We start from the raw sequence: 21,921 nt of genomic DNA on the forward strand, positions 1-21,921 counted from the left end.
CATTTAACCTCCAATTAGGGTATACTAGAAGCATAATCAATCTAAACTCAATTACTTCATTACCAATTGATCAACCCATCCACAAAAATCACAACTACACTGGATTAAGCTAACTTGAATTAACTCTCAAGCATCATAACTCAAGTAACTCAAATCGACCTCAACAATGTTCAATTAACCAAATCAATGAATAGATCTAACTGGGTTAAAGATTTTGTTACCCTACAACTCCTCTAGTGATGAGTAACAATGGCAATCGACTGTGGATGAAGCTATGAGGGTGTAGAAGCTTGCCTCTTCTTTTCCAGTGGTCCGCGTGTTAGAATGTATACTAAAAGCCTTGCTTTTGGTATAAAACATTTATCTAGAAATAAGAATCACATTGGTCAAATGTCTACATTTGTGATAAATGTAGTTGTTCAATTAATTTATATTGTAGATAACATGGTGTGTGGTGTCACACACAGAAGATCATGTTATCAGTACCTTATAAATTATAAACAGTAGCTCACGACCATGATGGAAAGGAACAAACCATTGGAAGGTTGTAGTGTAATTAGGTGTTAGTTTATCTTAACTATATAATTACACTAGTACACTAAGAGTGTATTGAGTAGGATCATTAGAGGTCGTTTCTTTTATACTGACTTTATAAAGGAACAAAGACCTCAGTTATTATGGAAGTGTGTGTTCTTAATCTTAATATAATAACAAGCACATATATTTGATATTTATTCCTTTAATTTATCAATGGGTGAGATTTAGTTCGATGAATCAATAAGCCCGATAAGTTGGGAAATGATATTACTTATAGTGTGTGTTGTTGATTATAGAAAGAAACTGTGTCCTAGTAATCTAGGTTGAGAATGTCCCCAAGAGGAGCTCATAAGGATTGTCATGTTAAACCCTGCAGGTGGACTTAGTCTGACATGACGATGAAGTTGAGTGGTACTGCTTTTGGAGCTAGATATTAATTAAGTGAGTTGTCAGTAACTTACTTAATTAGTGGACATTTGTTATCTTAAACACAGGGAGACTAACACACTCATGATAAGAAGGAGCCCAAAATGTAATTTGGGATTGGTGCGATAGTTCAATAATAGTTCTCTAGTGGAATGAATTATTATTGATAAAATTAAGTTGTGTGTTCGGGACGAGCACGGGATGCTTAATTTTATCGGGAGACCAAAACTAATTCCTCCTCTCGGTCCCTATCGTAGCCTCTAGTATATAGAGATTTATACCCACCGCATACCCACCTTCTTACCCATTCAATGGGGCCAGCCAAGCTAGCTTGGAAACCAAGCTAGGGCCGACCAAGACCAAGTGGATGAGCCATGTAGGTGGCCGGCCACTAGAATATTAAAAAGGATTTTTATTAAAATTATTTCTTATGTGGATATCATGATTTTAAAAGAGAGTTTAAAAATTAAAAATTTCCTTTTATATCTTTCTACAAAAGATTAAGAGAAGAGATTAATCTCTTTCCTTATTTATAGTTTAAAAGGATGGTTTTAATTTTTGGTAAAAACTTTCCTTATTTGTAAATCATCTACATGTTTAAAAGAGAGTTTAAAATTTGAAATCTTTCCTTATTTGTTGATTAAAGGAGGATTTTAAATTTTAAGAAAACTTTCCTTTTTAACCATGTTCATGATTTAAAAGAGAGTTTAAAATTAAATATTCTCTTTTATAAGTTTCTACAAAAGATTAAGAAAAGATTTGATATCTTTCCTTATTTGTAGATTAAAAGAGATTTTAATTTATAGAGATAACTTTCTTTTTATCCACATGTTTAAAAGAAAGATTTGATATCTTGGCCGAAACTTGAAGGAAGAAAGAAGAAGGTGCCTAGGTGGTTCTCATCTTGGAAGATCGTTGCCCACACAACGTCCGAGGTTAGAAGAGGAATACGGTAGAAGATCAAGAGGTCTTTCTAAAAGGTATAACTAGTAATTTTTCTTTCCGCATCATACTAGTTATTTTTGGAAATAATACTAAATACAAGAGGCATACGATTCTAGTGTTTCGAATTTGTTTTTGATATAGTGTTCTTTTGTTTTTCTTTTCCTTGTGATTTGATTGTTCTTTTCGGTTGACCTAAAGTTATTTTAGGAAATTAAATATTAGCTTTCCTTAAAAGGTTTTGTCTAGTCGGTGGTGGTTGCTCCCATATCCAAGAAGGTCATGTGCCTCGCCACGTCAATACTGGGAACCAATTTTGGAAATTAATATTTAATGGAATTAATAACTTAGGTGATTTGGATCAAACGTGTTAAGTTCCGCAGGAGATCCAAGTCAAAACCTAAAAGAACAAATATATTAAGTTTTGGATCAAACATGTTAAGTTCCGCAGGCGATCCAAAATTTAATTTAAAAGAACACATGGTAGCTAGGAAAAGGTTCAGACCTTTGTACAAAATTTTTGTACAGTGGAACCTCTAGGTTTTCCGAGTAGCAACCAACAATTGGTATCAGAGCTAGGGTTTTGCCTCTGTGTATTTGGTATTAGTTTAATTATGCACATGTCATACATAATTTAGGCAGGATAATAGTAGGATGTGCTAACTTTGTGGATGCATGATCCAACTATTATGGCTTATAGTTATTATGTGTGTGATTGGACCCTTGGACATGTCAAGGGCATTTATTGTGTGTGCATGATTGTATTATAAAAGAGCTGTATTTAGTTTTATTAGGATTTTATTTTTGATCTAGTTGCATGTACATTCCTTTTATGGAATATAGGATCGATGGATGTAAATTTTATTTTATGTTCGATCTAGTTTACATGTACATTCCTTCGAGGAATATAGGATCGAGAATGTAAAATTCTATTTATGTCGCGGATCGAATCTTGCAAGGCGTGGAACCTTTTGAGGACCAGAGGCACAGCGGAACAAGGAGCAAGATGGATGCGACAACTAGACCCGGTGGCGGTGGCCAAAGATGGCAGCAGCTAGGGTTGGCGACACACGGAGGACAGCAATAGATAAAAGCCATAATAGTTGAAAATTAGTTTTTCTGTTTATTGCTTTTTATGCTGTGTTGTGTGTGCTTGTTAGTATGCATGCTAAGTAGGCTAGCATAGTCAAAATTCCTCACTTTAAATAACTAAGTGGGAGAGGGATTTATTTTTAATTAAATTCCACGGTCTCCATTACTGGTTTATAAGTGATGCAACAAGCTTGCGCGTTGGCTCTGAGTGCCTTCCTCCATATCGGATGAGCTTGTTTGCGGATCACTAGACTAAACTTTCATTTTGGATGACTATAGGAAGTTAATTAAGAGCATGTGATCTTCCCCATCGGAAGAGGCATAATCTTATTAATGGACTTAGTGTCAAGTAATGGTATACACTTAGACACGTCTAATAGTATCCTCCCCATCGGAGTCACTGCTATTATTTGTGTGACCGAAGAAAATCAACTATTGATTTGTCAAATAAATAAGTTGACAAGATAATAAAATTAAAAACCCCTCTTACAAATGTTTGATTTTGTATACGTCCACACTATCGTGGCATACAAAATTCACGGTGTTTGAGGTAATTTTATTTGTCATAAAGATTTATTGACAAGATAATTAATGGGTAAACCTCTCCTCTTATAAATGTTTAATTTTGTATACGTCCACACTATCGTGGCATGCAAAATTCACGGTGTTTGAGGTGTTGGTGAATTTAAATAATATTGTTTGAGGAATCAATGTTATTTTAAATTCAAAAGTTTTGACCAAATATTTGATCAAAGAAAGATCAACTATTAATTTTATTCGTCATAAAGTAAAGTTGACGAGATAATAAAATTAATGGATAAAATCTCTTCTTTGATTTTGTATACGTCCACACTATCGTGGCATACAAAATTCATGGGGATTTTAAGGAATTGATCTTGACCAAATATTTTTGTGATTCTTAGGATTTAAAATGTTTGTCAATTCCCTAGTTGTTATACTATAGAAAAGACTTAGTAGTCCCGATTGTTATAATTGGAAATAGGACTTGGACATTAAGATAGTCTGTCCTTTTAGAACTAAAGAACAATATAGGTGTATTTAATTCATTAGTTGAAACATGTTTAGTGGTGTTATCTACCAGAACCTGGAGTGTAGATACAGATGCCATTAATCATGACCGCAATTCATTGCAGGGTTCCAGGAAACCCGACAACTAAATGAAAATAAAAACACCGTCCACATGGGCACTGCTGTAAAAGTGGCAGCTGTTGCAGTGGGAGATGTTTATCCTTTAATAGGAATAAAATATGGATTATTAGAAATTGTCTTTACGTACTAAGTTTAGAAAGAACCTGATTTCAGTTTCTAAACTATTATAGAATAGATATTGTGTCTATTTTGATAACAAAATTGTTATCAAAGAAAATAGAGAAGTTATCTATTCTGGTATGTTGGTTGACAATTTATAATCCAATAACTCCCACGATGTAATAAATGGAAATTATAACACATCTTCTAACTTTAAGAGGAAGCAACCTTCGGAAATGAACCAATATATCTTTGGCATCTAAGGCTAGGTTATATTAACTTGAGTAGGATTCATTGGTAGCTGATGAACTTTTGGGTTCATTGGTAGTGGAAATCTTTCCAACCTGCGAGTCTTACTTGGAAGGAAAAATAACCAAGAAACTTTTAAGTCTAAGGGGTATGAAGCCAAATATATGTTGGAATTGGTTCATTCTGATTTGTATGATCCTATGACTATCCAGACAAGAGGTAGTATTGAATATTTTGTCTATTTTATAGACAACTATTCAAGATATAAATAAATTTACTTAATGTACCGCAAGACTAAGTACTTTGATTAGTTCAAAGAGTATAAGGCTGATGCGGAGAAATGTTAAAGTAAAAGTCACTATGGATCATAGTGGCAAGTACCTCTTGGGAGAATTTAGGAGTCACTTATCAGAAGTAGGGATTCAATCCCAACTAACTGCACCTGGTACACCCATACAGAATGGTGTAGAAAAAGGAAGGTATAGGACTCTTATGGAAATAAGTAGATTGATGATGAGTTATTTGGAAAATTACCAAATTCATTTTAAGGATATACTCTGAAAACGGAAGTGAATATAGTACCTTCCAAAGTTAGAACTCTCTACTCATATAGAATTGCTAAATAGGCATAAGCCTATTTTGAAGCATATTCGAATTCGGGTAGTCCAGCACATATGCTGAAGAGAGACAATGATAAGTTGGACAGGAATTCACTTGTTTGTAAGTTATCCTAGAGAAATGAAAGTAGGTTTATAGTCTTAAAAATCAGAAGGTCATTGTTAGCATCAATGATCGATTTTTAGAAAAGGACTATGTAATAAACTACAAGCCCATAAGTAAATTTGTTCTTAAAGAAATTATAAAGGACATGTCTAATCTAGTACCAACTGTACAAGATGAAATATCACAAGAAACTGCAACACGTGTCATAATTGATACACAATTATAGGCAGTACATCATCATAGTGGGAGGGTTGTCAAACAACCAAAAGGATTCATGTTTTGGGAGAGTTTTTGGACTTGATCCCAAATGAACATGAGTCTGATCCCGGAAATATGATGAAACACTCCAAAATAAAGATGCAACATCTTGGCAAAGAGCAATGAATACATAATTAAAATATATGTATTCTAATCAAATCTGGAAGCTTGTAGAACCACCAGATGGTGTAAAAGCCATTGGGTGAAAATATGTCTACAATAGGAAAAGATGGATAGACGGGAAGGTGGAAACTTTCAAAGCAAGGCTTGATGAAAAAGGAAACTTTTTCACTGGTAGTCATGCTTAAGTCTATCCGGATTCTTTTATCTATTTAGCAAGTGGATGTCAAGACAGCATTCCTTAATGGAAGTCTTGAAAAAAGCATCCATACAAAGCAACCAGAAGGGTTCATTGTAAAGGGCAAAGAACATTTCATGTGCAAGCTCAATCAGTCTATGGACTGAGGCAAAGCTTCAAGGTCTTGGAACATCCGGTTTATCAAAGGAATCCAGACCTATGGATTTATTTAGTAATCGGATAAGTCTTGTGTATACAAAAAGTGTGATGGAAACGTGGTGGTATTTCTTGTACTATACGTAGATAACATTTTTGGTAGTTGGAAATAATATCAAAATATTGTCAGAAGTAAGGGTATGATTGTCCAAGCAATTTGATATGAAGGACTTGGGAGAATGAATATATTCTTGGGATCAAAGTAATAAGGGATCGCAAGAAAAGAATATTTTAATTATCCCAAGCTTCATATATCGAAAAAAAATCCTTGCTCGTTTTAAGCATGCAGAACTCCAAAGAAAGATTTCTTACCTTTTGGGCTTGGAGTAGCTTTATCTAAAGAGATGTCTTCGAAGACATCAAAGGAGATAGAGAAAATGAAGGCAGATCTTTATGCTTCGGCTATCGGAAGCCTAATGTATGCTATGCACGAGATCAGAAATCTGTTTTGCCAAGGGCATAGTTAGCAGATATCAAAGTAACCCTGGACAAGGACATTGGACTGCAGTAAAGCATATATTAAAGTACCTTAGAGGCACATAAGATTATATGCTAGCTTACAAGGCAGTTAATTTGGTCCATGTGGGTTGCACGGATTTTGATTTCCAATCGATAAGGACAATAGTAAGTCAACCTCGGGGTTTTGTGTTTACTTTAGGAGGTAAAGTCATAACTATAGAAGAGTGATAAGCATAGGTGTTTATCTGGACTCCACCATAGAAGCTGAGTATATGGCAAGCCTCTGAGGTAGCCATAAAAGATAAATGAATCAATAACCTCAAGATAGACTTAGATATGATTTCTAGTTTGTCCAAAGATTATTACAATTCATTGTAATGATATTGGTGCAGTAACAAACTCGAAGAAACCATAAGTCTATAAGGCAGGTAAACACAATAGAGCGCAAGTACTACCCAATACGAGAAATTGTATAACGAGGAGAAGTTGTTGCCGCCTAGATTGCATCAGATGATAACCTAAGGTCCTTAAGGCAAGAGTTTTTTGAAAGACATGGGAATCAGATGTATGGCAGCAGATATGGCAGCTTAGTCTTTTAGTATAAGTGGGAGATTGTTAAAATGTATACTAAAAGCCTTACTTTTGGTATAAAACATTTATCTAGAAATAAGAATCACATTGGTCAAATGTCTACATTTGTGATAAATGTAGTTGTTCAATTAATTTATATTGTAGATAACATGGTGTGTGGTGTCACACACAGAAGATCATGTTATCAGTACCGTATAAATTATAAACAGTAGCTCACGACCATGATGGAAAGGAACAAACCATTGGAAGGTCGTAGTATAATTAGGTGTTAGTTTATCTTAACTATATAATTACACTAGTACACTAAGAGTGTATTGAGTAGGACCATTAGAGGTCGTTTCTTTTATACTGACTTTATAAAGGAACAAAGACCTCAGTTATTATGAAAGTGTGTGTTCTTAATCTTAATATAATAACAAGCACATATATTTGATATTTATTTCTTTAATTTATCAATGGGTGAGATTTAGTTCGATGAATCAATAAGCCCGATAAGTTGGGAAATGATATTACTTATAGTGTGTGTTGTTGATTATAGAAGGAAACTGTGTCCTAGTAATCTAGGTTGAGAATGTCCCCAAGAGGATCTCATAAGGATTGTCATGTTAAACCCTGCAGGTGGACTTAGTCCGACATGACGATGAAGTTGAGTGGTACTACTTTTGGAGCTAGATATTAATTAAGTGAGTTGTCAGTAACTTACTTAATTAGTGGACATTTGTTATCTTAAACACAGGGAGACTAACACACTCATGATAAAAAGGAGCCCAAAATGTAATTTGGGATTGGTGCGGTAGTTCAATAATAGTTCTCTAGTGGAATGAATTATTATTGATAAAATTAAGTTGTGTGTTCGGGGGGAGCACGGGATGCTTAATTTTATCGGGAGACCAAAACTAATTCCTCCTCTCGGTCTCTATCGTAGCCTCTAGTATATAGAGATTTATACCCACCGCATACCCACCTTCTTACCCATTCAATGGGGCCGGCCAAGCTAGCTTGGAAACCAAGCTAGGGCCGGCCAAGACCAAGTGGATGAGCCATGTAGGTGGCCGGCCAAAGCTTGGGTCCCAAGCTTAGGTGGCCGGCCACTAGAATATTAAAAAGGATTTTTATTAAAATTATTTCTTATGTGGATATCATGATTTTAAAAGAGAGTTTAAAAATTAAAAATTTCCTTTTATAGCTTTCTACAAAAGATTAAGAGAATAGATTAATCTCTTTCCTTATTTGTAGTTTAAAAGGATGGTTTTAAGTTTTGGTAAAAACTTTCCTTATTTGTAAATCATCTACATGTTTAAAAGTGAGTTTAAAATTTGAATTCTTTCCTTATTTGTTGATTAAAGGAGGATTTTAAATTTTAAGAAAACTTTCCTTTTTAACCATGTTCATGATTTAAAAGAGAGTTTAAAATTAAATATTCTCTTTTATAAGTTTCTACAAAAGATTAAGAAAAGATTTGATATCTTTCCTTATTTGTAGATTAAAAGAGATTTTAATTTATAGAGATAACTTTCTTTTTATCCACATGTTTAAAAGAAAGATTTTAATTTATTAAATTTCATTTTTATAAACCAATCATGAATGGATAAAATTATTGGAGAAATTTTTATAAATTTCCGGAAGCAAATAAGGAAGTTTTAATTGGTGTTTAAAATTTTATTTGCTTGGAGATATTATTTGTTATGGCCGACCATTGTAATTTGAAAAGAGAAAATTGTTTTAATTAAATAAATTTTCCTTTTCAATGGCAAAAGAATTAAGGAAGTTTTTATTAAATTTTCCTTATTTGCCAAGACCAAGGATTATAAAAGAGGGGGTAGAGGAGGCTTCAAGGCTAAGGACTCTATTCTATTTTTCTCCCTCTTTTCCTTGGTGTGGTGGCCGGCCCTTCCCTTTCTCTTCTCTCCTCTTGTTGTGGCCGAAATCTATCATCTCTTGGAGCTTGGAGGATGTGGCCGGATCAAGGAAGGAGAAGAAGGAGAAAAAGCATGCATCCCTTGGAGCTTGGTTGGTGGAAAATTCTTCATCCTTTGGAAGTTCTTGTGCTTGGCCGAAACTTGAAGGAAGAAGGAAGAAGGTGCCTAGGTGGTTCTCATCTTGGAAGATCGTTGCCCACACAACGTCCGAGGTTAGAAGAGGAATACGGTAGAAGATCAAGAGGTCTTTCTAAAAGGTATAACTAGTAATTTTTCTTTCCGCATCATACTAGTTATTTTTGAAAATAATACTAAATAAAAGAGGCATACGATTCTAGTGTTTCGAATTTGTTTTCGATATAGTGTTCTTTTGTTTTTCTTTTCCTTGTGATTTGATTGTTCTTTTCGGTTGACCTAAAGTTATTTTAGGAAATTAAATATTAGCTTTCCTTAAAAGGTTTTGTCTAGTCGGTGGTGGTTGCTCCCATATCCAAGAAGGTCATGTGCCTCGCCACGTCAATACTGGGAACCAATTTTGGAAATTAATATTTAATGGAATTAATAACTTAGGTGATTTGGATCAAACGTGTTAAGTTCCGCAGGAGATCCAAGTCAAAACCCAAAAGAACAAATAGATTAAGTTTTGGATCAAACGTGTTAAGTTCCGCAGGCGATCCAAAATTTAATTTAAAAGAACACATGGTAGCTAGGAAAAGGTTCAGACTTTTGTACAAAATTTTTGTACAGTGGAACCTCTAGGTTTTCCGAGTAGCAACCAACACCGCGGTGGTTGTGGGGTGGAAGAGAGTAGCAACGACAATGGAGCAGGAGATGGAGGTGGAGACGAGATCCGCGACCCTCGCAACGACCAGCGACACCGGCGATCATAGCTAGGACACGACGCGGTGAAGATGGAGAGGTGGATCGATCACTGGGCTTGGCATAATTGAAGGGTGTGACGACGGCTCCCAACATGGACGGTGACTGTGGTTCAACAGAGGGAGAGATCGCCGGCTATGGTGCCCGTGCGAGGAGGAAAGGAGACCGGCGGCTGTGGTGCTCGCGTGAGGAGGAGGAGACGGTCGCCGACTATTGTGGTGCAGGAACTTGCGAGAGGAAGGGCTCGGGGAAGAGGGGGATTCGGCAGTCATGGATCGACGGAGGAGAGGAGAGCCGGCGGTGGATTTGGGGAGAAGAGGTTCGGCGCGAGAGGGAGAGGGAGATGCGACGGTGGAGAGGGGAAAGGAGATGTCGGGTAAGAAATTTAGGGATGTGGAGCTTTTTATAGCTATACTTAGGTTTAACACAATTAAACCCTAAGTTGATTCCTTAATCAACTCTCACTTTCGGTTATTCCAAACATGCTTTTCTCAAGCCCATAAGTGCATCCCCCTTAAATATGTTGTACGAGCTCTGATTAATTCCAGAAAAATTTCTAAAATTTTTTAAAAATTTCAATAAGATTATTTCCTCAAATAACCTTATCATTTAATCATTAATTGTTCAGTATTTTACAGTAAGTCACTGGAGGGGAGTGACTGTGAGGACGCGTTCCCGGAAAGGGAACATTAGGCGTCGATCTGACTTAGATCCATTTCGGATATCTAAGTCGAGATCGTGACTAGATTCTGATCTCGAGGAGATAGAATCTAATTACTATCCTGTTTTATTATAAACTGTGATAATACTCTGTGTTGCAGGAAATATAATTTACATTGCCTCGGACTAACGTTTTCTTGTAGGATGGAGAATGCTGGAAAACAAGGGTCCGGGCGCCCAGAAGGGATCCGGGCGCCCGAAGGTAATTTTTATCCGCAACGTCACCTCGCCATGTGAAGATCCCTGGTTGACTCGGCTACGTCATATTCAGGGCGCCCGAAGGGATCCAAGCGCCCCGAACCTCCTATATAAGGAGGGTAAAGGCTGGAGTCACAATACAACAACTCACGATCTGCTCTTCTGTGCTCTGCGACGCTGCGAAGGCTCTCTGACAAGTTCATTTTCTGTCTTACTTTTATTGTTGGTTTTTCTTTTACTAATTAATTCCTGTACTGCATTTGTAATATCTTTTTCGAATTATTAGTGATTGCCCAACGAAAGCACTCAACGAGTGCGGACCTTGGCGTAGGAGTCGACATAGGCTCCGAACCAAGTAAAAGATTACTTGTGTTAGCATTGCTCTCTTTTTGCTTCTCTTTTTCTGCTGCGTGCTTACTCGATAAAGTTTTTTTAAATCGCTATTCACCCCCCTCTAGTGAATTCTCGATTCAACAGATAGAAGGTGCCTTCGTATTGTTCATAGAAGACACCTTCCATAGCCATGGAAGGCGCCTTCCGCGAGATAAAATTTGGTCGAAGTCATGGATAAGCATCGGACTGTTCGAGATCGAACTTGCCTCATTGGAGGCGCCTTCTATGGCTATGGAAGGCGCCTTCCATGCCTTTTATAAGGCTGTCTCAAGAAGGCATTAGACAACAACACTTATATGAGCTATTGCGCGTTCATTTGAAGTTCCGATTGCTTCGGGCTCCCACTACGACTTTGCTACAAAGCTTCTATGCCTAGCGGCTGTCCGATGACTTCTGATCATGGCTGGCAGATCGACATCGACACGAACGCCCCCACTTTAATCTTTAAGTGTCGGTAATTTTCTTTTGTAATTAATTTTATGCAAAAGGACATGTGCAGTGTGTTGCACTTGTTCAACTTTTTTTTGTACTCGATTTCCTCTTTCGGAGGTACCGAAAGAGGCTTTTAGTGGATTACCCGTCGATAGGTCTGCGGGACCTAGGTCTTAGAGTAGGAGTCGCCAAAGACTCCGAACCAAGTAAACCGTTCGTGTCTTCTTGTGTTCTCATTCTTCTTAGTTTTTCGTTGCATTCATACTTTGATTTTAAAACAAAAAGACGAGTTTTTGAAAACTACGTGATTCACCCCCTCTCACGTGTGATTGATTCAATATAGGGAACCATAGTGACTTCAGGTCTAAAGACTATTTATACCAATAGTCATTATGAGAATTTTATGACACTCATATAACGATCCATGAAACATTCTCATTGCGTGTCAATTCAATATATATTCTCTAATATATACTCATGTGTTAACTTGATATCTCATATCCATGACTTATGAAAATAAGTCATCAATTGACCTACATGCTAGTCTCAATGCATTAATATTTTCTTTTATATTAATACTTGATTAGGAATAGTTAAGAGTAGTGTCTATATATATTTACAGTCTCTCATTATCAATTTAATTAATTGATATGTTGTAGACTAGAACCTACTATCCTAGAACATTATTATACTTATTCATTTGACACAAATCTGAAGTAATATAATAATCATAAATTTTACTTTTTATTAATGAAATATGATACAAAATGTTCTAAGTCAATCAATTCTTGATTGACTCTTAGGACTTACACTAACAGTTTTAAGTGAAAACATTTTATTTTCTGTTATTTGCATACTAACAATGGATTGCCTAGAATTTTTGTGTGTAAAAACACATGTTCCATTAACAAAACTACATAGCCACCCACCATCAACTATAATACTTAACAAATTATGTGCCGAACTAGAACAAAAAAGACATTGTATAGTAATTTTATTTTACCACCGTTAGTCCCCATAGCAAGTGTATTTACTTTCAACTTGAATCTACTTGTTATCTCTAAATCTAATTTACATCTTCTATCATTTTCTACTATGAAAGTCTCCTCTTTCATGTCCTCTTACAATAAAATTTTCCCTTTTTTTTTAGTCTCCCCTCACTTGAGAAGCTTTAGATATCTTTTCTTTATTTTTCTCAACTAATCTATTTCGTTTGGGCTCATGAAGAATCTAATAGTTCATCAAAGGAAAAATTAAGAAATCTTTAACCTCCTCAATTACATTGATTATATTATCATATTTTACGGTCAAACTTCATAAAACTTTGGGAACAATAATTGCATCATGTTTTTCTTTGTAAAATTTTATTTGACAAATAATTAAAGTTACTCTAGAAAAAAAAAAAAGAAGACAATCTCTAGTACCCTTCAAGGTTAAGGTTTCAAATTTACTTTTGAGATTTTAGGGGACGTTTGGTTTAGGGGAATAGGAGTGGGGAATGGGAATGAGAATCATTTATTACCATTGTTAATGTTTGGATTATAGGAATAGGAATACAAATAAGGGAATAAATCCTTGAAATTGGGTAATAGCTCATTCTTATGTACCTCCCCTTCAATGAGTCATTACCCTATTTTCATCAATCAAAATATTTTCTTATTCCAAAACTACCCTTGACTTAAAACTAAAATTTTCTCCCTTAATATCAAATATCAAAATTTATTTATTTATTTTTTCTTCATATCACTTCTCTCTCCTTGTTCTCTCTCATCATATTTTCTCTCTCATCATTTTATCACACACTTTCTCTCTCCTACCACACTCTCTTTCCTCTTTTTTTTCATTACATTTTCTCTCTCATCATACTTTCTCTCTCCTCAATCTCTCTCATCACACTCTCTTCCTTTTTTTCATCATACTTTCTCTCTCATCATACTTTCTCTCTCCTCAATCTCTCCCATCACACTGTCTTTTTTTTTTCTCATCATACTTTCGCTCTCATCACACTTTCTCTCTCCTCAATCTCTCTTGTCACACTCCCTCCTTTTTTTTCCTCAACACACTTTCTCTTTCATCATACTTTCTCTCTCATCATACTTTCTCTCTTCTCAATCTCTTCCATCACACTCACTGTTCTCTTTTTTTCTCATCACACTTTCTCTCTCATCATACTTTCTCTCTCCTCAATCTCTCTCATCACACACTCTCTCTCCCCTCATTTTTTCTCATTACATTTTCTATCTCTTCATCCTTTCCCATCATATTTTATCTCTCATCTTCTCTCATCATGCTCTCTTCTATCACACTCTCTTTTCTCATTTTCTCTCATCACACTTTCTCTCTCTTCATTCTTTCTCATCACACTTTCTCTCTCATTATACTTTCTCTCTCATCATTCTCTTTCATCATATTTTTCTCTCACATCTAATTTTTTTCTCTTATTTTCCTTTAAGGGTAAAAAAGGAAATATTGATTTATTCCGATAGAAAGTATGCAACTAACCAAACATTGCTTTTAAGAGTGATATCCATGCTCATACCCATTCCCATTCCCATTCCACAATATAATGATTCCCATTCCGATTTTCATTCCCATGCTCATACCAAATGCCCCCTTAGATAGGGATGATAATTTCATCCGAATCTGATGGTATGGAGGGACTATTAATATCCGACTCGAATATTCGATTAAATAATATATATATATATATATATTAAAAAGAAAAATTCTTTTTCTAAAATTAACTTACTATTTTTGTTGATATTAGAAGGAGATTATATAGATGTTTAATCTATTTTTTAATTATATATATATTTTTAATAGGTGGTTAATTTTAATATATTTTTGTATAATGATAATAGTTGGATATAAACAAGACAAAAACCCCAGGTCGTCAGAATCGACCCCTGGCTATTACGCCAGAAATACTATGCGCCCACCATCTGCGCTATATCTTGGGGGCATAAGTATATCCATCAAAGATCCTATACCCAATAGATATGAGAACAGAAGATATAAAATCCAACCCGAACTCGACTCATTATCATTCTTAATTTTAGAGTTTCGACTTAGTTTCAACTTCAAATTTACTTTTACAATTTTAAAGTTTCAACTTTTAATTATTTTCTCCTATTCTCTCTTAGTTGACTTTTTATCATCGTTAAAATTTTAAAGATCTTAAGATTTGAATAGAGTTTTCATTTCCAATACTCGTACCAACCCCATTTAGAACTACATTTAATGTCTTTCTTACTTAACTCAATGTGTTTAACACTTAACTAAACCAAAATGGACGGCCACGATTCAATCGAGACACACTAGTCATATCTTGGCTCCATCACCAAACCCTAAACCCTAACTTGCTGTCTCTATAAATATCATCTTCCCTAGTTTTGCGTCTCTATCATTCTTCTCGTTGCAGAATACCTAGTCGCCGACATGAGGCCTCCAAGGGGTTAGTATTTGTTCATTGCAGCAGCTCTCTTTTCATTTTAGTGATTGCTGAAAGAATCATCTTTCATCATTTTGTTAATTTGTTGGGAGGAAGAAAATGATGCTAAGTAGGTTTGGGTTCTGATGTTTTTCATCAGGCGGTGGTAGCTTCAGGGGCCGGAGCGATGGTGGAGGAGGGAGAGGCAGGGGGAGAGGATTCGGAGGTCGAGGCGGTGGGGCAGAAGGCCGTGGTGGTGGAAGGGGCCGTGGAGGCGGACGAGGAGGTAGGGGAGGAAGCGGCCGTGGTGGAGGCCGCGGCGGAGGCCGGGGCGGGGGTATGAAGGGCGGGAGCAAGGTTGTTGTCCAGCCACACCGGCATGATGGAGTTTTCCTGGCTAAAGGGAAAGAAGACGCGCTCTGCACGAAGAACATGGTCTCTGGTGAATCTGTTTATGGCGAGAAGCGAGTTTCTGTTCAGGTGATTTATCTGTCTTCACATTATCTGTGATCATTGTGTTTTCTGTGTTAGTGATATTTAACTTTGTCTTGCTATTGTAGAATGAGGATGGGACTAAAGTTGAGTACAGGATATGGAATCCGTTCCGGTCAAAACTTGCAGCAGCTATAATTGGTGGCGTGGACAACATTTGGATTGTAAGTTCTCCATGATTACTCAAAAGTCTTAGATTGCTAGTCATTATTCTGTGTTTGATGTGTGGCTAGATGGTCTTATAGTAAGTTTCTGTTGATAATCACCAACTTATAATTTCACTCCTTACTGATGATCAAAATTCAAAAGATATATTGGCAATATAGTAGACATCAGATATTGCCTTTTCATCTAGTGGTCTAACATAATAGCTCAAGCATGCATCTCTCTGTCCATTGTTCTTAGTTGCTGTTTTTGTTGCTGAATGTTTTGAGTTTGTGATATGTATGACCGTTAAAGCCCAATCAAGCTGCCAAGCTCTATAAGAGGGCAGTTGCCACACTGAAATTTTATATAATTTCTTGGTTTTTTCTTCAAAACATTCATTTTAATGAAGAGTTCATGCTTTTAATCAGATTGATTTTATGAAGTATAAGTGTGACAGATTTCAGCGTTAATTGTACCTAGAAGCAGTTTGGTACACTTGATTATGGCCATCTAATTATTTCTTTTTGACCTGGATTTGTAAAGACAAGCTAAAACATTTTTTTCACTGGCTCTTTTCTTTATTGCTTGATATTCTGCATTGATGGTTTATTATTATTGCAGTAATGTTATGTTTTATATTTAGGCTCCTGGCACTCGTGTTCTGTATCTTGGTGGTGCATCAGGGACTACAGTGTCTCATGTTTCTGACATTGTTGGACCTGTAAGTTTATCTAAAGTTTTATGGTTTCTAGTGCTAAATTTGTTGGATAAAATACAATTCAATATGTATTTCTTATTATTTTTCATTTTTACAGACAGGAGTTGTGTATGCTGTGGAATTCTCACATCGAAGTGGTAGAGATCTTGTAAATATGGCCAAAAAGCGTACTAATGTGATTCCCATAATAGAGGATGCTAGACATCCTGCTAGATATAGGATGTTGGTTGGCATGGTGGATGTTATTTTTTCAGATGTGGCTCAGCCTGATCAGGTAAGGATTTTAGCACTAGATTCATGTAGTTCAACATGCCATTTGCCTTGATCCCAATCTAATTTTTAATTTGGAAAGTTTGGAGGTATACATGAATTGTATATAATTAGAGTCTTCAATTGGAGTTGAAGCATTATTCCTGGGAAATTGTTTTCTTTTTTTGCTTATTGTGCTAGTGGCATTTTTTTATGATGCATCAATAAAATGATTTTGATTTGTTGAAGTGATTGATATCCTTGAATTTTGTCATTTTTGAGTTATTATGGACTCTCATTCATCTTATTTTGGTGGGCGACACTAACTCAACATCAGATTTGAACATGCAAGAATTTATGATATTCATCTTAATATTAGGAAGCTTTTGTTTCAATGTACTTTGATTTTTTTTTTCTTGAATATTTATTTAGTCTTTGATATAAAATTTCATGCATAAGTTGAATTTACTCGGATTCCCCTTTAAGACAACATGGATGATACAGATTTGAGTTTTTGATGCATATGAGTGGACAAATTATTCCAATGTCAGTCTTTTATTTTTTTGCAATCAAGTTATTGACTTTGTTCAAGTTATTGACATCCTTCAGAATATCATTTTGAGTTATCATGGGCTATATGCCATTATTTTATTTCAGTCATCAACTTTTTAACTACACAGAAATTTGGACATGTTGCAAACTACAATTTTGTATTAAAATGAAGAAACTTTTGTTTTGATATTAAATGTTGAATTTTCCAAGATTGGTTTCAATTTTGATTTAGAAGTTCCATGCATATGATGAAGTTACTCGGATTCCCCTTCAGGACATCATGGATGATGCAGATTCGAGTTTCTGATGCACATTAACTCTAGTTCCTTATATGCACATTGCAGTTTTTTGGTTGTTTTCATTTTAAATTTTATGCTCATAGCAGTTTTTGGCAGATTTCATTTAATATTTATGCTTCATAATATATTACATCTTAAGGGACTCTTGATATGATTAACATTATTTCCCTTTTATTCCATAAAATTTCTTGTGCTGTTTCTTTCTTTGTCTGATTGGTTGATTTGTGGTGGCTTAAATATTACTTAAGATGATTAGCATAAATAGTATTTGTAAATGAACTTTTCTAGTTGAAATGATTGCTGTCTGCTTTTGGTTACAAGAAACTCATTGGTAAAGTTACTTTGCTGATTGCCAACTGCAATATAAAGACCCTATTAGTCTAATAATTGACAATGTAGGAAATATGAAAAATTGTTAAAATGTGAAAATATATTTATAATACACATGCCAAGGAACTATAAATGATATGCTTCCTCACCCTTACAATTGACAACCTCTGATTTTGTCTACAACGGATGATAATGTATTGCATGAGAAGTCTAATTTGTGTGATTATCTCTCAATTCCTTTTCTAATTAAATAGTAAGTTTTTAACTAATTGTTTTCTAGTTCAAGATAATATCCATCTCTAATGTTTAGTTGTCTTTAGTCCTTTATGTTTGGGAATTATTTCCACTATTATACCCCTTCACTGCTCCAATAATATGAGCGGTACATAAAGTTTTCAACTACCAAAGCAACTCTGGTATTTAGCGTCTCTTCCCAGTCTATGTAGCTAAGTGGATTGTCAAGGAATTTACTGATTATTCTTGACTCTGTTGATGGGTGAGAAGCAACCTATGGTTAAGGAAAAACTAGAGGACAGAATGTATTATCCATTTGTGGTGCGATATTAGCTTTTTAAACTTGATTTTTTTAAGTTTTTCATTGGCTATAGTATTCTTGCAGGCAAGAATCTTGGCTCTGAATGCTTCATACTTCTTGAAGAATGGTGGACATTTTGTGATTTCAATTAAGGTAACCTAGATTTTCCTTTCATCTATATACTTCCGATCTAGGTTATCATTTATTTCAGTACTCATTGTATATTGTCTGCGTGCTCCCTGTCACAGGCCAACTGCATTGACTCCACTGTTCCTTCCGAGGCTGTTTTTGCCCAGGAAGTGAAAAAGCTCCAGGCAGAACAATTCAAACCTTCAGAGCAAGTCACTTTGGAACCATTTGAAAGGGACCATGCCTGTGTTGTTGGTGGCTATCGCATGCTTAAGAAACAGAAAGTTGCCTCTGAAAGATAAGGATTTATCTCAATTGCTCTGAGCAAGTGTTGTCCACCTCTTTGTATTGTATTGAATTTCTTTCAATAAATATTATCTAGGTGAGAATTTTTTATGTTTGCATTCAAGTCATTTTGTTTACAAATGCATGAAAAGAACGTTGAATTTTGAGAATCAAGTCTATCAATATTATCTTATATATTTGTCATACTATTTTGTTATATAATAGGAATCTTCTGTTGTCGATTATCTGTCATTCATCAGATGGTTAGTAGAATTAGCTGATGCTTCGTAGCTATGGATGTAACCTAGAAAAGGGTTTCTATTGCCTCATAGTAGAATGTAACTTTGAATTCACTTATTTGGGGTTTTAGAGTTTAGGGTTTAGATTGATGGTTAATTGGTGATCGTCGACACTGGGTGGCGATCAAGCATTGGTTGGCACTTGGCAATAGTGTTTTTTTTTTCCTTAAAAGTTTAGATGGATTAATGATGAAGAGGGGTCAAAGCCCTCTTGTGACTTCTTGTTCTTCAACATTTCATTCATTAAGTTTCATTGTACTCTTTGTCCCTTTCTCCTCTTCATTGGCACTTTCTTTGAACCGTGTGGTCAAGGCTATCCCTTCATCGCTTTCCTAGTCTTCTTAGGCGATTGGAACCTCCATGTCATTTGATTTTAGTGTTAAGCTTGTTTTTGCTCAATTGAGTTGGGTAGGAACACTACTCTTATGCACATAAAACTCTCACTTGCATCTATCAAGTGGGCAAAGGAGTTCGTGCATGAAGTTGCCTTCAGTGCGGGTATCAAGAAAAAATTGAATCACATCTCGACTTGTCTTGAGGCGAGATGCTTGTTATTGTTGGTATCCTAACTCAATTTGAGATGTGGATTACTTTAGGGCATCTGTCCTCGTTGCTTAGCGTGATCCAACCTCTATCTAGCCTCGGCAGGCACAACTCCCACGTTAGGTCTAGTCTGACATAGCCCGACCTCTATTAGGTTATCTATACTGGGCACAACTTAACTTGAGACGAATTATGGATGACCTTGCTTGTTTGATGCTATATATGCTTAGCAGGATCCAACCTCTATCAAGCCTTAGCAAGCACAGCTCCTGTGTGTTCATGCATACCAATGCAGATTTGTTGTGCAATCCAAGAGGCTGAGGATCAAACTCAAGCTCAAGATCAAGCTGCATTGCACACAAACATCAAGAGAGGCGGCGAATGCGTGGGAGGCGTTGACCTTGCAACCGTTAAGGTGCTGAAAAGAAAGCTAAATTGGTTGACTGAAAAGTGCTATAATAATAATAATCAAATCTTTAACCTGTGTTAAATGGATCGACTATTGACCAACTAATCTGTGTAGGGAGCATCTCTTGCTCTAAACAAAAAAATATGGATTAGAGGATGAATTATTTATAATTACGATTGGATCGTGATCATGATCCGATCATAATTGGATGCGATTCCCGCTCAGCGCTCAGTAACTTGGACACTTTCCTACTTCTAGCGGCCTCCGGGTGACTTTCGGCCGTTCATTCCGACCAAAATTATAACCTAATGGGGATGGTGAATTCAAAAAGAGATCGTAATTAATTATGACCAGATCGTAACTAATTACAATCGGATTATGATCATAATCCAACCATAATTACGAATAGTCCAACTCCTAATCCACTTTGTTTTTACCAACAGATCTGGTCTCCCATGCAATGGCTTTATCTGTAATTGTCTTTCTGATTTGGCTTAATCGAAGTATTGCCAATTTGATCCGTCCCCCGAGCCTGAATTTTGTTTTCAAGGAAAAAAATAAAATATATATAGCATCGCCTTTCTTAACATTCTCTTCTTTTATTTGCCAAATTTTAAGCATGAACAGTTTGACAGTCTTAATAAATGATTGTTATTCTGCTAATTTTATCTTAATTAGCACTTGATCTTTATGCTATGTTTACTCGGAAGACTCCTCGTGGTGAGGCCACGATGTCATGGTCGCAACCTCATGGCTAAGTCGAGCCTTACCCATGACCTCGCAACGCAACGGGCAAGGCCACGGTCAATTTGTGGTCTGTTGTAGTCAAGATGCAAGATGCTATGGTCGGATTGTTGGTGTACTACTAGGCTAGTGCTCAGAAATAAGATCAAACTTGAAAGCTTTGAAAAGAAAGAACAAATGTATTGATCTCCAAATCGTATTTCAAATATTATCCTCAAGGTTTTATTTGGTTTATAAATTGTGCAACATAAATACTAAATATCCTATAGGATTAAATGAAGCTAATTGCCTAAACTTTGCATTGAGTAAGTCAATTTAAAAAAATAAAGGAAAGGAGAGCAAGAATGTGTTTTATTTTTCATCCAACTTAATTTTTTTATAAACAATCAAGCACATCATGATATTGAAATGACTAAAAGTCACGACTTTTCCTTCAAATCTTTTTATTTATTTAAAATATCCAACAATCTCTCACCATTTTCAATAATTAAAAATATTTTATCCATGGATTACAAAACACATCTTGATAATTTGTGCATTAATAATGGTTTATTTTGATTGAACCACTATCTTTTTGATGGTTTCTTATAAGTTTGTAAACTATTTTAGCAGCTAAGCTTTGAACTAAAGGTTTATGTAACAAACCACATGAATCATCACACACATATTCACCTCTTTCCAATTGTTATAAACAATATACACTTTGTGTAATGAAACAATCCTTTCATGTATGTGTCAAAGTTTAAGTCCAAAATTTTGATGGATAATTAAATCCTACATTCATATAAGTAAGTTCTCAAATGCCCATGCCATTTATGATATTTTTTAAGACTTATTAAGAATCACTAAGTTCATCCTCACTTTACCAGCGAGAATTTAAACACTTACCTTTGATATAGTGTTTCAATTTTTGTCTAATGTACTTTTTACTACATTGAATCCAAGACTATGCAATGTGGTAGTGTTAGATTGATGTTTCCATTGTTGAAAGTTTACTTTTCACCACATCTCAATGGAGGTTCTTTCAATTATATATCTAGTTAATCATTTTATTAAAAAATCAGCTAAGTTTTCTTTGGATTTAACATAATCTATGGTTATGACTCCACTTTTTATCAAGTCTTTAACTATACTATGTCTCACTCTAATATGTCTTGAC

At 35.5% G+C, this 21,921-nt stretch overlaps 1 protein-coding gene and 2 non-coding genes across 3 annotated transcripts; all 3 read left to right on the forward strand.

The window, feature by feature from the left end:
- The first annotated feature begins 15,007 nt into the window (after positions 1–15,007).
- LOC122055914 (rRNA 2'-O-methyltransferase fibrillarin 1-like) lies at positions 15,008–18,971 on the forward strand. Its single transcript, XM_042617603.1, has 7 exons — positions 15,008–15,055; positions 15,192–15,511; positions 15,592–15,687; positions 16,314–16,391; positions 16,486–16,662; positions 18,438–18,506; positions 18,602–18,971. The coding sequence occupies exons 1-7, from the start codon at positions 15,040–15,042 to the stop codon at positions 18,782–18,784; spliced, it is 939 nt and encodes a 312-aa protein (XP_042473537.1). The 5' UTR covers positions 15,008–15,039; the 3' UTR covers positions 18,785–18,971.
- On the forward strand, positions 17,088–17,159 carry LOC121968966. Its single transcript, XR_006108469.1, has one exon. It is a non-coding gene; the product is annotated as a small nucleolar RNA snoR60 (small nucleolar RNA).
- On the forward strand, positions 17,429–17,500 carry LOC121968965. Its single transcript, XR_006108468.1, has one exon. It is a non-coding gene; the product is annotated as a small nucleolar RNA snoR60 (small nucleolar RNA).
- Positions 18,972–21,921: the final 2,950 nt, after the last annotated feature.

The sequence above is a fragment of the Zingiber officinale genome, chromosome 3B, assembly GCF_018446385.1.
Source record: "Zingiber officinale cultivar Zhangliang chromosome 3B, Zo_v1.1, whole genome shotgun sequence".
NCBI classification, from domain to species: domain Eukaryota; kingdom Viridiplantae; phylum Streptophyta; class Magnoliopsida; order Zingiberales; family Zingiberaceae; genus Zingiber; species Zingiber officinale.